General features: G+C 42.2%; 1 protein-coding gene across 3 annotated transcripts in view; it reads left to right on the top strand.

The window, feature by feature from the left end:
• pdgfd (platelet derived growth factor D) overlaps window positions 1-13283 on the top strand; it is a 93895-nt gene that overhangs the window by 55518 nt on the left and 25094 nt on the right. For all 3 annotated transcript variants that reach the window (XM_033022669.1, XM_033022670.1, XM_033022668.1), the window contains one exon: window positions 4597-4783. In XM_033022669.1, coding sequence (XP_032878560.1) covers window positions 4597-4783 — 187 coding nt within the window. The remainder of the gene's footprint in view (window positions 1-4596; window positions 4784-13283) is intronic.

Genomic DNA, 13283 nt, shown 5'->3' with positions numbered 1-13283 from the left:
ATCCAAGTAGAGAGGTTAAAACTGGACTTATTCAAAATGAAATCTGAATCTCTGAGTGGAGGGTAATGTGCTGATTGGCTTCTTCTCAACCCTTATTTCCCACGCACCCATCCCCACTGCACAGCACGTTTCAATAAAATACTCTAGCAACATGTCTTTAAATGACTTCATTCTTGGCTAATACTCTCATGTGTAAAACATCCAAACTGGTGTCTGCTCTCCCAAGCTTTTCAATAGTCATTCCAATTGACTTTAGCAAAAGGGAGAACAATTGACTAAATTGACTATGAAGAGCAATTTTAAGTGGTTGTAAATGTGAAACAAAATTATCGTAATTATCATCATAAGATATTTTATCAGCTTTTGTGAAGTAGATACTTGAATTCCAAAAGCAGTCAGACTGAGGAGATAATTTCACGTTGCTCTCATACCTAATACAACCTTTTAAATTTGTATATATGAAAGTAATGCAGTGTAAAATTTATTGCTTGCATCCACACTGTCAGTATTATGACAATCTAAATAAATATCTCCACTGCAGGGCAATTAACTGATTTAAATTCCCTCATGTTGAGAACAACAAATAGCATACTGATCAAGGTCATATCTTGAAGTTGAGAGGGGCGATGTTTAAAAGAGATACAGTATGCAGGGCAAATAATAATACACAAAGAGTGGTGTGCACCTGGAATGAGGTGCAGAGGTGGGGGTGATGGTGGAGGCAGATAAAATAGTGGCATTTAAGAAGCTTTTGGATAGGCACATGTATGCAGGGAATGGAGGGATATGGATCATATGCAGGCAGAGGAGATTAGTTTACTTTGGCACCATGTGTGGAATGGACAGTGTGGGTTGAAAGGCCTGTTCTTTTGCTGTACTGTACTGTACTGTACTGTTCTATATTATTAAGCGCCTTGAGTATTCTAGAAAGGCGCTATATAAATCCCATCCATTATTATTATTTTTATATTCTATCTTCCTAATTGTCTGCCTCATCTCCTAATGCGTAAAGTACATATCTTGCCTAGCTGAAGGACAAGAGTTCTTTCTTGGGTAAACTGGCCTATTTATTTTACATTTGATATTATCTAAAATGAATCCCAAATCACGGACAACACAGACAATAATTCCTGAGTATTTTATATTAGTTTCAGTTTAGTTTAGTTTGGAGATATAGCGCAGAAACTGAGCCTTCGGCCCACTGAGTATGTTGAGTATACTATCCAGTATACTATCCCACACACTAGGGACAATTTACAATATTTACTGAAGCTAATTAACCAACAAACCTGTACGTCTTTGGAAAGTGGGAGGAAATTGGAGCTCCTGGGGAAAACCCACGCAGTCACGGGAAGAACGTACAAATTCCGTGCAGACAACACCCGCAGTCAGGATCAAAACCGGGTCTCGGGCGCTGTAAGGCTGCAACTCTACCGCTGCACCACTGTCTTGCCCTTGATCTCTCCTTGAGCGGAATTTAGATTGACTTCAGTGGGCCTTGTATTCCAGTTCAGTGAAAGAAAAAGGATTAGCCTGCCTCCCCTTTGTAGATGTTTCCTTAACTTGTCAACAGTTGCTAATAAATATGACTTCCTGCCATTGACTCTGGCCTGTGACTAATGCCTAGAGAATCAGGTACTTTGGCATCTTGAGAAGAGAATGACTGGAAATGACTTTAGCACAGGAACATTAAAAAAAAACCCTACAGTGAATAATAATAGAACAAGCAATTATCCTCCAGTTTTCTTTTGATGCTGTTATGATTGCTGTGTGTGACCTTGTAATAAAAAAAAGGACTCTTAAGAATAATGGAGCACCTTCTCTGCAGTTCAGTTCTTTGATATCCAAGAAAATATATTTAACGATAACTAAAAGGGTTATTGTTGACTCATGACAAAGGCCTTTAGTAATACAAATCCATGTGCTTTGATCATTTATATCTTTGGAGAAGTTATATTTTTGAGTGCAACATATATATGTGTTTTATTATATATTCTGGTTGATTATCCATTACCCAAAACATCACCTATCCAGGTGCTCCAGAGATGCTGCCTGGCCTGTGGAAATACTCCAGCAAAGTGTCCTATTGTGTGTAAACTAGCATCTGCAGTTCCTTGTTTCTACATGTTTCTTATTAAAGTTTACATTCTGCAGTGCGAACATGCATGCAAGCTATTTGTCATTTTTCACAAGGTGCCAGCTAGTGACTGTGCCGTGACAAATCTGGCTTTACAGGCACTTTATTCTTCATTCCTGATGGCTTTTTGACCCATATGGTCGACTCACCATGACAATGCCTTCAAGCACAGCAATACAGAAAACCTGACCTTGCATCAATGACAATCATTTGTGCATTCCTGACAGGCTTCTAACATTGCAAAAGTATGCACATACTCATCCCAAAATAACTTTGAAATCACCTTTTCACTTTGTTTCAGTCTGCCAGTGTTTATCGTTTCATAAGTTAATTTAGTTTAGAAATACAGCATGGAAACAGATCCATTGGACCACCCAGTCCACACTGACCATTGATCACCCATGCACACGAGTTTTATGTTATCCCACTTTCTCGTCCACTTCCTACATATCAGTGGCAATTTACAGAGGCCAATTAACCCTACAAACCCGCACGTCTTTGGTATGGGGGAGAGAACCAGAGTACCTGGAGGAATCCTATGCAATCACAGGGAGAACGTGCAGACGCCACATAGAAAGCAACCGAGGTCAGGATCAAACTCTGGTCTCTGGCGCTGTGATGCTGTAGCTCCACCGCTGCGTCACTCTAATTTGATTCCTATCCCTTTAAGCACATCTTTCCTTAAACATTTTTGTGGCATTCCAATGGTAATTAAAATAAACAAAACTTCAAATCGTGTCCTTTTTTACCTTCAAGGATAAATGGCTCTCCATCACACAGAATTAATTTACATGTGGATATTTTGCAAACATCTGAAGCAGCAGGGAAATCTGCACATTCAGTCATTGCAAATCGCCTGCTTTTCCCCTATTTTATTTGCAACCATGTCCAGAGTTACAGAAGATATACACAAAATGCTGGAGCAACTCAGCGGGTTAGGCAGCATCTCTGGAGGAAAAGAAGGTGACGTTTTGGGTCAGGACCCTTCTTCAGACAGAAAGTAGAGATGTGGAATGGGGGGGAGGTTGGGGGGGGGGGGGTCGGGGATAAACTGGAGATGAGAAAAGGCCTGATAAATCAGGGCCAGCAACAGATGGTGGAGCCCATAATGGCCCATTGTTGGCTGGGGAAGGTTTGATAATACAAGGATGTGAAAAGTGGAACTGGTAGGGTGGGGGAGGGGGCGGGGGAGAAGGGAGGGAATGCAGGAGTTACAATGAAATTAGATAAATCAACATTCATACAGTTTGGTTGTAGAATGATACCACTGGGTCAAGAGTTATATCACCTGAATTATGCCTTGTATCACACTTTAATTAAATTAATGACATATAACTTCATGTGCAAATAATGTAGTGAATGATACATTTTAGTTTAGAGATACAACATGGAAACAGGCCCTTCGGCCTACTGAATCCACTCCAACCATTGATCACCCATTCACACTAGTTCTAAGATCCCACTTTCACATCCACTCCCTGCATGCTGGGGGTATTTTTTTACCGAGGCCAATTAAGCTACCAAACCACACATTTTGGGATGTGGGACAAAACTGGTACACCCGGAGGAAACCCAAGTAGTTACAGGGAGAACGGGAAAAATTCACACGGATAGCACCCGAGGCAAGGATCGAACCTAGCTAGGTCACAGGTGCTGCGAGTCAGCAGCTCTATCAGCATGAGCTATGTATTAGAAAATAGAGATCTAATTTTTTGTCAGTATTACTCTCGTATATAGATATAAATTAGCTACAATTTTAATCACATTCAACATGGGAAATCATGAGATTGTAAAAATATCTATGTGTGCGTAATCAAAATAAAATTTAATTTGAGAAAAGGACAAAAAATATATTGCTTAAGTTCTCACAATTATTCCAGGAAGTGTCACTTCTTGATTGCCTAGTAACACATCTTTCCAACTAAGCATGTAATTGACTTGAAAGCCTTCTTCTTCGTAATGCTTGAAGCAGTGAAATCCCAGCTGAGATCAGGTAATGATTGCTGACCAAAGATCATTCAGCATCAGACAAGTTACTCAGGACTGCCCCAGAAACCTTTGTTTAGCTGTTAAAACTACAAAGGAACAATGTTTACTTTGAAAGCAAAGACGGCACAGTGCCGCAGCTGGTAGACCTGCTGCCTCACAGCGGCAGAAACTCTGTGGAATTGGTTGGTTCTCCCTGTGACCGTGTGGGTTTCCTCCGAGTGCTCTGATTTCCTCCCACATCCCAAGGACGTGTGGGTTTGTAAGTTAATTGGCCCTCTGTAAATTGTCCCTAGTGGGTAGGGAGTGGATGCGTAAGCAGAATACCATAGAACTACTGCAAACGGGTGATCAACGGTCGGCGTTGACTCGGTGGGCCAAAGGGCCTGTTTCCATGCTGTATCTTCAAACTAAAACTAAAAGTACACTGTTTGCAGAATTAACCACAAAACATTGCACCCTCTATCTTTTAGGTATGACTTTGTAGAGGTGGAAGATATGTCTGATACAAGCCGAGTCATTCGTGGAAGATGGTGTGGCAGTAAGGAAGTTCCTCCGAGACTAACATCGAAAAGCAACAGAATAAGGATAACGTTTAAATCAGATGAATATTTTGTTGCCAAACCTGGATTTCGCATTTATTACTCTCCAGTGGAAGTGGTATGTAACAGCCATTAGTAAATTCGAAATTAAGGAATCACAGACATTATCAATAAGGTTACAATGCTTTCTGTTAGTATAGTTTAGATTAATGTCACATGTACCGAGGTACAGTGAATTTTTTTTTTTGGTGCGCGCTAACCAGTCAGCAAAAAGACTACACATAATTACAATTGAGCCATCCATAGGATAAAGTCATAGGATATTGGATATAGATGTCAGGAGAGTAATTAGACATCCTCTCATAAATCATTGAAATGCTGTTTGGCAATATACAGTAATCACAATATTTTATTTTAATTCTGGAGTAGCATATGGTCTTGGGCTGGGAGCTGGAAATATTTTGCATGAAAAAAATTCAGTCTTTCATTGAAGAGGATGAAACAAAAATGTTTGAAGTGATGATGGCTCCGGCTCTTCTGAAGGCAAGAAGTATTTTTTGGGAGGGTGGAAGTAATCTCTGACTCAAGACATTCTCGCTGAGTCAGATGAAAGGACTCAGTTTGAGAAGAGGTTAAGTATTTTGTCCAAAAGATAAAACTGCACTGCTGAAAAAGACTTTCTTGTTAACCTTGTAATTGTAACTGAAGATGCATTTCTGTTCAAGTTAGTCCAATGTCTCATATTTCCTTACATCTAGTCTATGCCAGTTCTCAGAGCTATCCCATCAGTCCCCTTCAGCTATTTGTTTTCTCTGTGTCCTATTCCCTCTCACGTGCCCATCAACTCCACATTCTCACCCGCTGCACTCGCTACAATTCCAGTAGACCATTAACCTATCTTTGTCGTTGTGATGTGGGAGGATACGCGAGCATCCAGTGGAAACCCACGTGGTCACAGGGAGAACATGCAAACTCCACACAGACAGCACCTGAACGAGAATCGAGTTTGGGTTGCTGGAGCTTCAAGGTGCATCACTAATTGTCATGCCACTGTTCACCCTGTAATATCATGCCGTCTTAAAGACATTGCAATATCACATTGCTCTTTGATTGCCAGGCAACCCAACAAGTTCATTGTAAACATAAGGACATGAAAGTTGCAACATTGTTCCTTGAGGCTGAAAATAATAATTAAGATAATGAGAAATAGAAGAAATGTACAACAGGACATGCATGAATAAAATGTACAAGTTTTAGTATTATACTAGACCGTGGAACCCGTTGGGTCCCTGTCACACAGGAAATATTCTGTGCTTCTGAACAAAGCTAAGTGTAATATTTTAATAACATCAAACCCAATGAAATTGAACATCGATGACTCATTCAGATGGTTAAATATCCTGAGATACAAAGATCAAATTACAACCAAGCAAGTTTACTTCCACTTGATAGAACTTTTTCTATTACATTCGGTGCTGGCTCGAAGGGCCGAATGTCCTACTCCTGCACCTATTGTCTATTATAGAAATTGTAATAATTGACAAAAAATGTATTGTCATTGAGCAAGAGTATTTTTCTATCTTATGTGAACAATAAAATCTATCTTTATGCACCCCCCCCCCCCCCACCAAATGCTCAGAATAAATTGATAGTACAGGCAGTTGATAGAAACCATGCTCTTAATATTGCAGGCTTTGTGTAGACTTGTCTGAATGTAATACTAGATACTTCTGCATTGATGTGTGTTGATGAAAAGGCAAATGAATTGACAGTCTCAAAATACATATCCCTATCGGGCTGCTGATGGGAAGACTTTATTATGGTTATTTCTCCAAAAAATATTGACATTAATCATGGGATAGCTTGTGTTATGGCCAAGTAATCTAAAATGATGGGCACCCATGCAATTTTCTAGAGATTTCTGTAGGTCCTTTGAACAAATACATTTTTTTAAAGTGTTTTATTGTGTAATGCATTTGATTAAAATGTGAAAGTTATGCAATCTATTTTCCATAACATAATTACCACAAAAGATGAATGTGCGTGACGTTGTGTGCCTGTGCTGAGCAAAAGCAGTGACTAACTGAGCAAGAGTATTTACAATAAGTATTGGGAACTGTCAGCTTGTTTATCTTTTCTCCTCTGCTCCTGACAATCAGAATATGCAGTTGATGTTTCGTTGGAGCAAGAAATGCCAAAGCGGAAATACATTTCTTTCAAAGCAAGTAAACTGTAGTTAAAAAATTAGAAAAATAGTTTTCACATGTGCCGATGATAATTCAAATGGGATGGTGGAGACAAATCTGGATTGATCAACCTACGATGGCTTCATGTAAACTTTTGCATGCATGTTTAGAGCTACAGCTTGGAAATATGCCCTTCGGCCCATCGAGTTCACACACCATTGATCACCCATTCACACTGGTTCTATGGTATCTCTCTTTCTCATTCACTCCATACACCTGCCCAAAGGGGAAATTTTACAGAGGCCATTCATTGACTATCCATGTGTCTATCCAAAATCATCTCAAATTCCAGATATAGTAATGTAATGAGAAGACTCTTAATGCAACGTGATCAGAAATCACAGTCATGCTGCAGTCAAGTAGTTTCTAGAATTTGTTTCCTTACATTGTACAGTTTCTCTTGGTATCACAGGTGGAAGTTTCAGTATAGTTCGTTTTTGTTTATTTTCATAATTATCATAATCACCATAATCATAATCATACTTTATTAGCAAAGTATGTTTTGCAACATACGAGGAATTTGATTTGCATACAGACATACCAATAAAAAGCAACAAGACACACAAAATACATTTTAACATAACCATCCACCACAGTGACTCCTCCACATTCCTCACTGTTATGGAAGGTGAAACAAAGTTCAATCTCTTCCCTTCTTTGTTCTCCCGTGGTCGGGGGCCTCGAGCCTTCCGTTGACGGGACGATCTTGGCTCCCGTAGCCGGTGGTCGGGCCCTCTGCGTCGGGGCGATCAAGCTCCTGCATCGGGGAGGGAATCCCAGCTCCCCTGCGCCAGGCGATCTGACCCCAGGTCGGGGCTGGTCGAAACAGGCCCTTTGGACCACCGAGTCCATGCCGACCACAATTACCTGTACACTAGTTCCATCCACTGTGGACAATTTATACAGAAGCCAATTAACCTACAAACCTGTACGTCTTTAGAATGGGTAATGAAGCCTTAAGCACCCGGTGCAAACAATACAATACAATACAATACAATTTATTGTCATTTGAGCCCCAGTGAGACTCAAACGAAATTTTGTTTCCACAGCCATACAAACAAAGACAATGTCCTACAGACATACACACAATTAAGTTCACACAAACATCCATCACAGTGAACCCACTGTGATGGAAGGCAAAGTCTTTTCTCTCCCCTGCTCTCCATGTCTCTCCCGATGTCCAAGCCCCAGGCGGGTGATGATAAGTCCCACGGCCATTTTAGGCCGCGCGGGGCGATTTACGGCCCCGCTCCCGGTCTGAAAGTACAAGGTCGGAGCCCCAGCGTGCGATGGTGAGTCCCACGGCCATGAAGCCGTGCCGGGTGATGTATGACCCCGCTCCAGGTCGTTCCAACCCCGCGACACGGGCTGGAGAAGTCGCGTTGCGGGAGCCCCGGGAAGCGGCCTCTCTCTCTCTCTCCCCCCGGACCCGCGAGCTCCCGATGTCCCAGTCCACCGGACCTGCGGCTGCGTTGCTGGAGCCTCCGAGCCCCAGGAGTCGAGTCGCAGCAGCGAGTCACCACCGCTCCCCACGTTCCGAGGCCGGCCAGCCCCACGATGGTGAGTAGTCCGCAGCTCCACAGCTCCGCAGTCTCCCGAGCCCCCGGGTCGTTCAGGCTGGAGGCCGCTCCACGGTGCTAGGCCCCAACGACAACGGAGACCCGACAGGGAAAAGGTCGGGTCTCCCAGACAGGGAAGAGATTTTAAACGGTTTCCCCCCCCCCCCCCCCCCCCCCCCCCCACATATACCCAAGTAAAACCAAGCTTAAAAAAACACAAACACTACATTTAACTAGACAAAAATAAAAAAAAGACAGACAGGCTGTAGGAACCCATGTAGGAACCTGCAATCTCCACACAGAGTATCCAAGGTCAGGATCGAACCTGGGTCTCTGGTGCCGTGAGAGGGCAACTCTACCAGCTATGCCAGTGTGTTGCCCAATGCAAAATCTTTCTGATTGTGTTGTAGTGTCCACCCCTTATTGAGGCTTGCCCTGCAAAGCTGTCCTTTACATAAAGAAACCCAAAATCAGAGGATGTTGCCATTGTGGATGATATAAACCATTTTGTGACCACTTTTAGCAAATAGTTCTGATAGAAAACACTCACTTAGGAGGTCACAACGGCGTACCATTGTAGAAAAAGAAAATATTTTCAACTGGACCCTGCGTAATAGTTGTGGAAAAGGTCAGATGTTAGATTTGAAAAGACCACCATATAAACTTTCTGCAACTGGTCTCCTGAAATAAAACCTTATTCAATATGAGTATGGTTGAGGTAATTGGGGATGAAGGTCATTTTACAGACATTAATAACCAGTAGGAAATCACGCATGTCATAAATATCGATCTCCAGACCTGATTCTTAAACTTTGCTCCTATTACTTGAGATTCTGTGATTCTGTATCAATAGGTTATCAAAATTCAGCCTGCACATAAAAATAGATTAACGGGTAACCTTTCATCTGAAGTTAAATTCAAACCGGTTTAATGTCAGAGTAAATGTAATCTATCCCATTTTAACCACCTTGTAACAGACACATAATTTGCCCTGTTTACATTCCAACCTACAACACTCACCACTTCTGTGGCTGAGAAACGAGGCAGATGATCTGTTCTCAAAATATGCCACTTGCAGCCCCGATTCAGTCATATGACTGACCATTTCCTCTGTTTATCCTCATGCATGCTGTGAGAAATCTCAACCTCAGCTGCAGATGGTCAAGTGTGGACTAGGGTTTGCCAAATGAGAGATAACACTTTGCGGCATTTTACAGGAAACACTGGCAGATCTCAAAGTCATTTGTGGAATTTCCTAGTTATGCATCATTATGTTATGATCAAGGGCAATGGCTTGCATGCAGTCTAATGTACTGAAAATTATGTTGTGAGTTTAGTGTACTTTTTAGTTTTCCATTGTATAATTTTGTGAGTATTTTGTGTCAATTGTAGACCAGTTTTCTTATAATTATCATTTGTGTGTGTGTGTGTGTGTGTGTGTGTGTGTGTGTGTGTGTGTGTGTGTGTGTGTGTGTGTGTGTGTGTGTGTGTGTGTGTGTGTGTGTGTGTGTGTGTGTGTGTGTGTGTGTGTGTGTGTGTGTGTGTGTGTGTATATATCATATCATATCTCATATATATGTGTGGGTGTGTCATTTTGCCTTTGAAACGTATTTCCTTGAAAACCAGACGCAAAAACGCAGAGATTTTTACATATTTCGGTAGGGATTTAACTTACGATAGGGCAGTTATGGGGTAAAAGGAGCAAATTAATAATATTAATATATCAAGGGGGGTCGTTAGCATGTGTGCGGGGGGGTGGGGGGTAGTTTGTGTGACGCCACATGCCACCCTCCCCCGCAATCCATACGTTGGGGGAACAGACCCAACGGGTCTGCACTTGGTCTAGTATCTATTAAAACTGTGTGTGTGTGTGTGTGTGGGTGTGTTTTTTTTCCGCCCTTTGATTGCATGGTCCGCCAGCACCACACGCTGAACGACCGTCATGTTTTCCACTCCGCTAGCTAATTAACATTTACATTCACTCATGCACTCCTCAAAACATGTGGACATTTTAATGTACACGTCTTAAAATAAAATCCACCCCCCCCCCCAATCACTCATTTTGTCGCCTCCTGCTGGGCAGCGACCATAACAGCTGCTGACGCCCGGCTCTGCTCAAAAATTTTTTCCCTACCACTGGTGCCCGGCCCGGCTCTGTCACGCTGCCTCAAGCCAAACATCGGATGTTCAACCGCTGCTTTTCGCCCTCGGCCGAAAAGCAGCGGGGGAACAGCCAGTGTGACAGAGCTGGCGTGTCAGAAGCGCCGAGGATACAAGGCCCCACAGTCTCTGATGGGGCCGCTTTCACAGACTTTACCGTCAGCGGCACGGACAACTTCAGATCCAGCAGCAGAGTGGCTCCGTTAATGCATTCATTCCACAGTGAGTTCAGTTCGGTAACAACACCCCCCTACCCCCCCCCCCCCCCATTTATCCCGTGAAGTCAAAAATCGCCTTATCTGAAAAATTCATTCATTGTTTCTTGAGTTATTAATCAAAATGTTCAAAAATCTGAAGAAACTTGGAAAAAAATATCTGCCTATTCCCTGCGCTTACAGCTGTGACATCACAATGGGATTGTAGCCCTGCTCGCAACATTGTTGCTATCCAAGTACACTGAGTCCTGCTCACCCTAGCAAGTGCAAATGCATTTTTTTTTAAAGTCACAGTACACTGAGTTCTGCTAGCTAGCAAGTGTAAATGCATTTTTTTTAAGTCACAGTACATTGAGCTGCTGGCCCTAGCAAGTGCAAATGCATTTTTTTTAAGTCACAGTACACTGAGTTCTGCTAGCTAGCAAGTGCAATTGCATTATTTTTTTAAGTTTAAAAATGAGGGAGGATGCATAAAGTGAAATGAGCAGCCCCTGCGCAATTGTTGGCTATGGGTGAGTGGTGGAATATTGCGTTGGGGAACGAGTTGCGTTGGGGGACCAGGCCTCCCGTGTGACAGGGATCCAACAGGTTCCACTTGGTCTAGTATATATATATAAATCAAAACCAACTAGGACATGTACAAGAGGTGATCCATAGTGACTAGAATTCCAGCTCATGGATGATCAATCACGTAAATGCATTAGTTATGTGTAGAAAGAAACTGCAGATGCTGGATTATACCAAAGATAGACGCAGGATGCTGGAGTAACTCAGCAGGTCAGGCAGCATCCCAGGAGAAAAGGAATAGTTGATGGTTCAGGTTGGAACCCTTCTTCAGATTGAAAGATTATGGCGGTGTAGGGGGTTTATTTATTTGTTATGACTTCTTTTAGCAGGGCATGCCAACTCTCGGCATATTCATGGCATTGTCTGAGAGCAAATCATATTGTAGAATTATTGCAGGCTTGTGTAAGTGTCTGGACATGGTAAAGTTAAATACACAAGGAAATTCTCTTTTTCCTTTCAAGCTCAAATATCTATTTGAGCTTGAAAGGAAAAAGCATCCATGAAATGCTTGGTCATTTGAGGGCCGTCTGTGGTGAGAAAAGTTGGCGCTTTGGCCATGTTGTGTGAGAGACGTTACAATCATTCCAAGATGTGTTTTGAAATTGTGGTATTCAGTCAGTCTCATGTGTCGCCCCCCCTCTTGAAACTTAAACAACATCATATTCAGAACAAATGGCAGTGCAACACAGTGAAAACATAAGAATAACACTTGATTTTTATTTTCCGTCTTAGTTAGGCTTGAAGATCCATAAGCATACATTCACACTGATGACAGCAGTTGTTTCAAAGTTCATTAAATGGCACTTAAACACGAATTTTGTGCAACTCCCGGCCGTTGAAATGATAAGTTGCTTGACATGAAATATCTTCCGTAGCAGCCCCTCAGGATCAAGGGCATTTTGCTACCACTCTGGTTTGTGGGTTCTGAGTTGGTTTATGAGGTTAGTGTAGATTATTCTATAGATTGAGCAGATGGTGTGTTCTATTCTGCACACTGGGGACAATTTACAGAAGCTAATTAACCTACAAACCTGCACATCTCTGGAATGCAGGAGGAAACCAGAGCACCTGGAGAAAACCCATGTAGTCACAGGGAGAACATAGAAACTCTGTACAGACAGCACCTGGAGTCAGGATCGAACCCTGGTCTCTTGCGGGTAAGGCAGCAGCTCCACTGCTACGCTACTGTGCCGCCCCCTAAAGACTTATTTTTGGAGAGTCTGGCATTTGACTAGCAAATATCTTGCTCAGCCCAATGTAACTGACTGAGAGGAACTAAGCTCTTACTGTTGGGATGTTGGTTAGAAATAACATGAAAATAATCCACTACCCAGAAGACTAAAGGCATCGCCTTTCATAAAATGTTTTAAAAGATATTGAAGGAATATCTTTCATCTTTATATGTTGATTCCATTCCATTCTTTTGGTGAGAGCATTTCATATCTTTGAGAACAACATAGCAATATGAGCATACTAAATGGACATTAGTTTAGTTTCGTGATAGAGCATGGAAACAGGCCATTCAGCCCACTGAGTCAACACTGTTACGGTTGCACAATTAATAGTGAGCATGTTTCCAGGACTCGAGGGCCTGAGTTATAAGGAGAGGTTGGGTAAACTAGGACTCTCTTCCTTGGAGTGCAGGAGGCTGAGGGATGATCTTGTAGAGGTGTAGAAAATCATGAAGCTGATATATAGGGTGAATACACAGAGACTTTTTCCCAGGTTCGGAGAATGGAGAACCAGAGGGCATACTGTAGGTTGGGAAAGATTTAGTAGGAACATGAGGGGTAACATTTTCACTCAGAGTGTGGTGTGTAAATGGAACGAACAACCAGAGGAGGTAGCAGAAGTGGGTACAAATAACATTT

The sequence above is a fragment of the Amblyraja radiata genome, chromosome 6 (genome assembly GCF_010909765.2).
Source record: "Amblyraja radiata isolate CabotCenter1 chromosome 6, sAmbRad1.1.pri, whole genome shotgun sequence".
In the NCBI taxonomy this organism is placed as follows: Eukaryota; Metazoa; Chordata; class Chondrichthyes; order Rajiformes; family Rajidae; genus Amblyraja; species Amblyraja radiata.
Note: the sequence above shows the minus strand (reverse complement) of the source record. Positions and strands in the feature narration are given on the sequence as shown.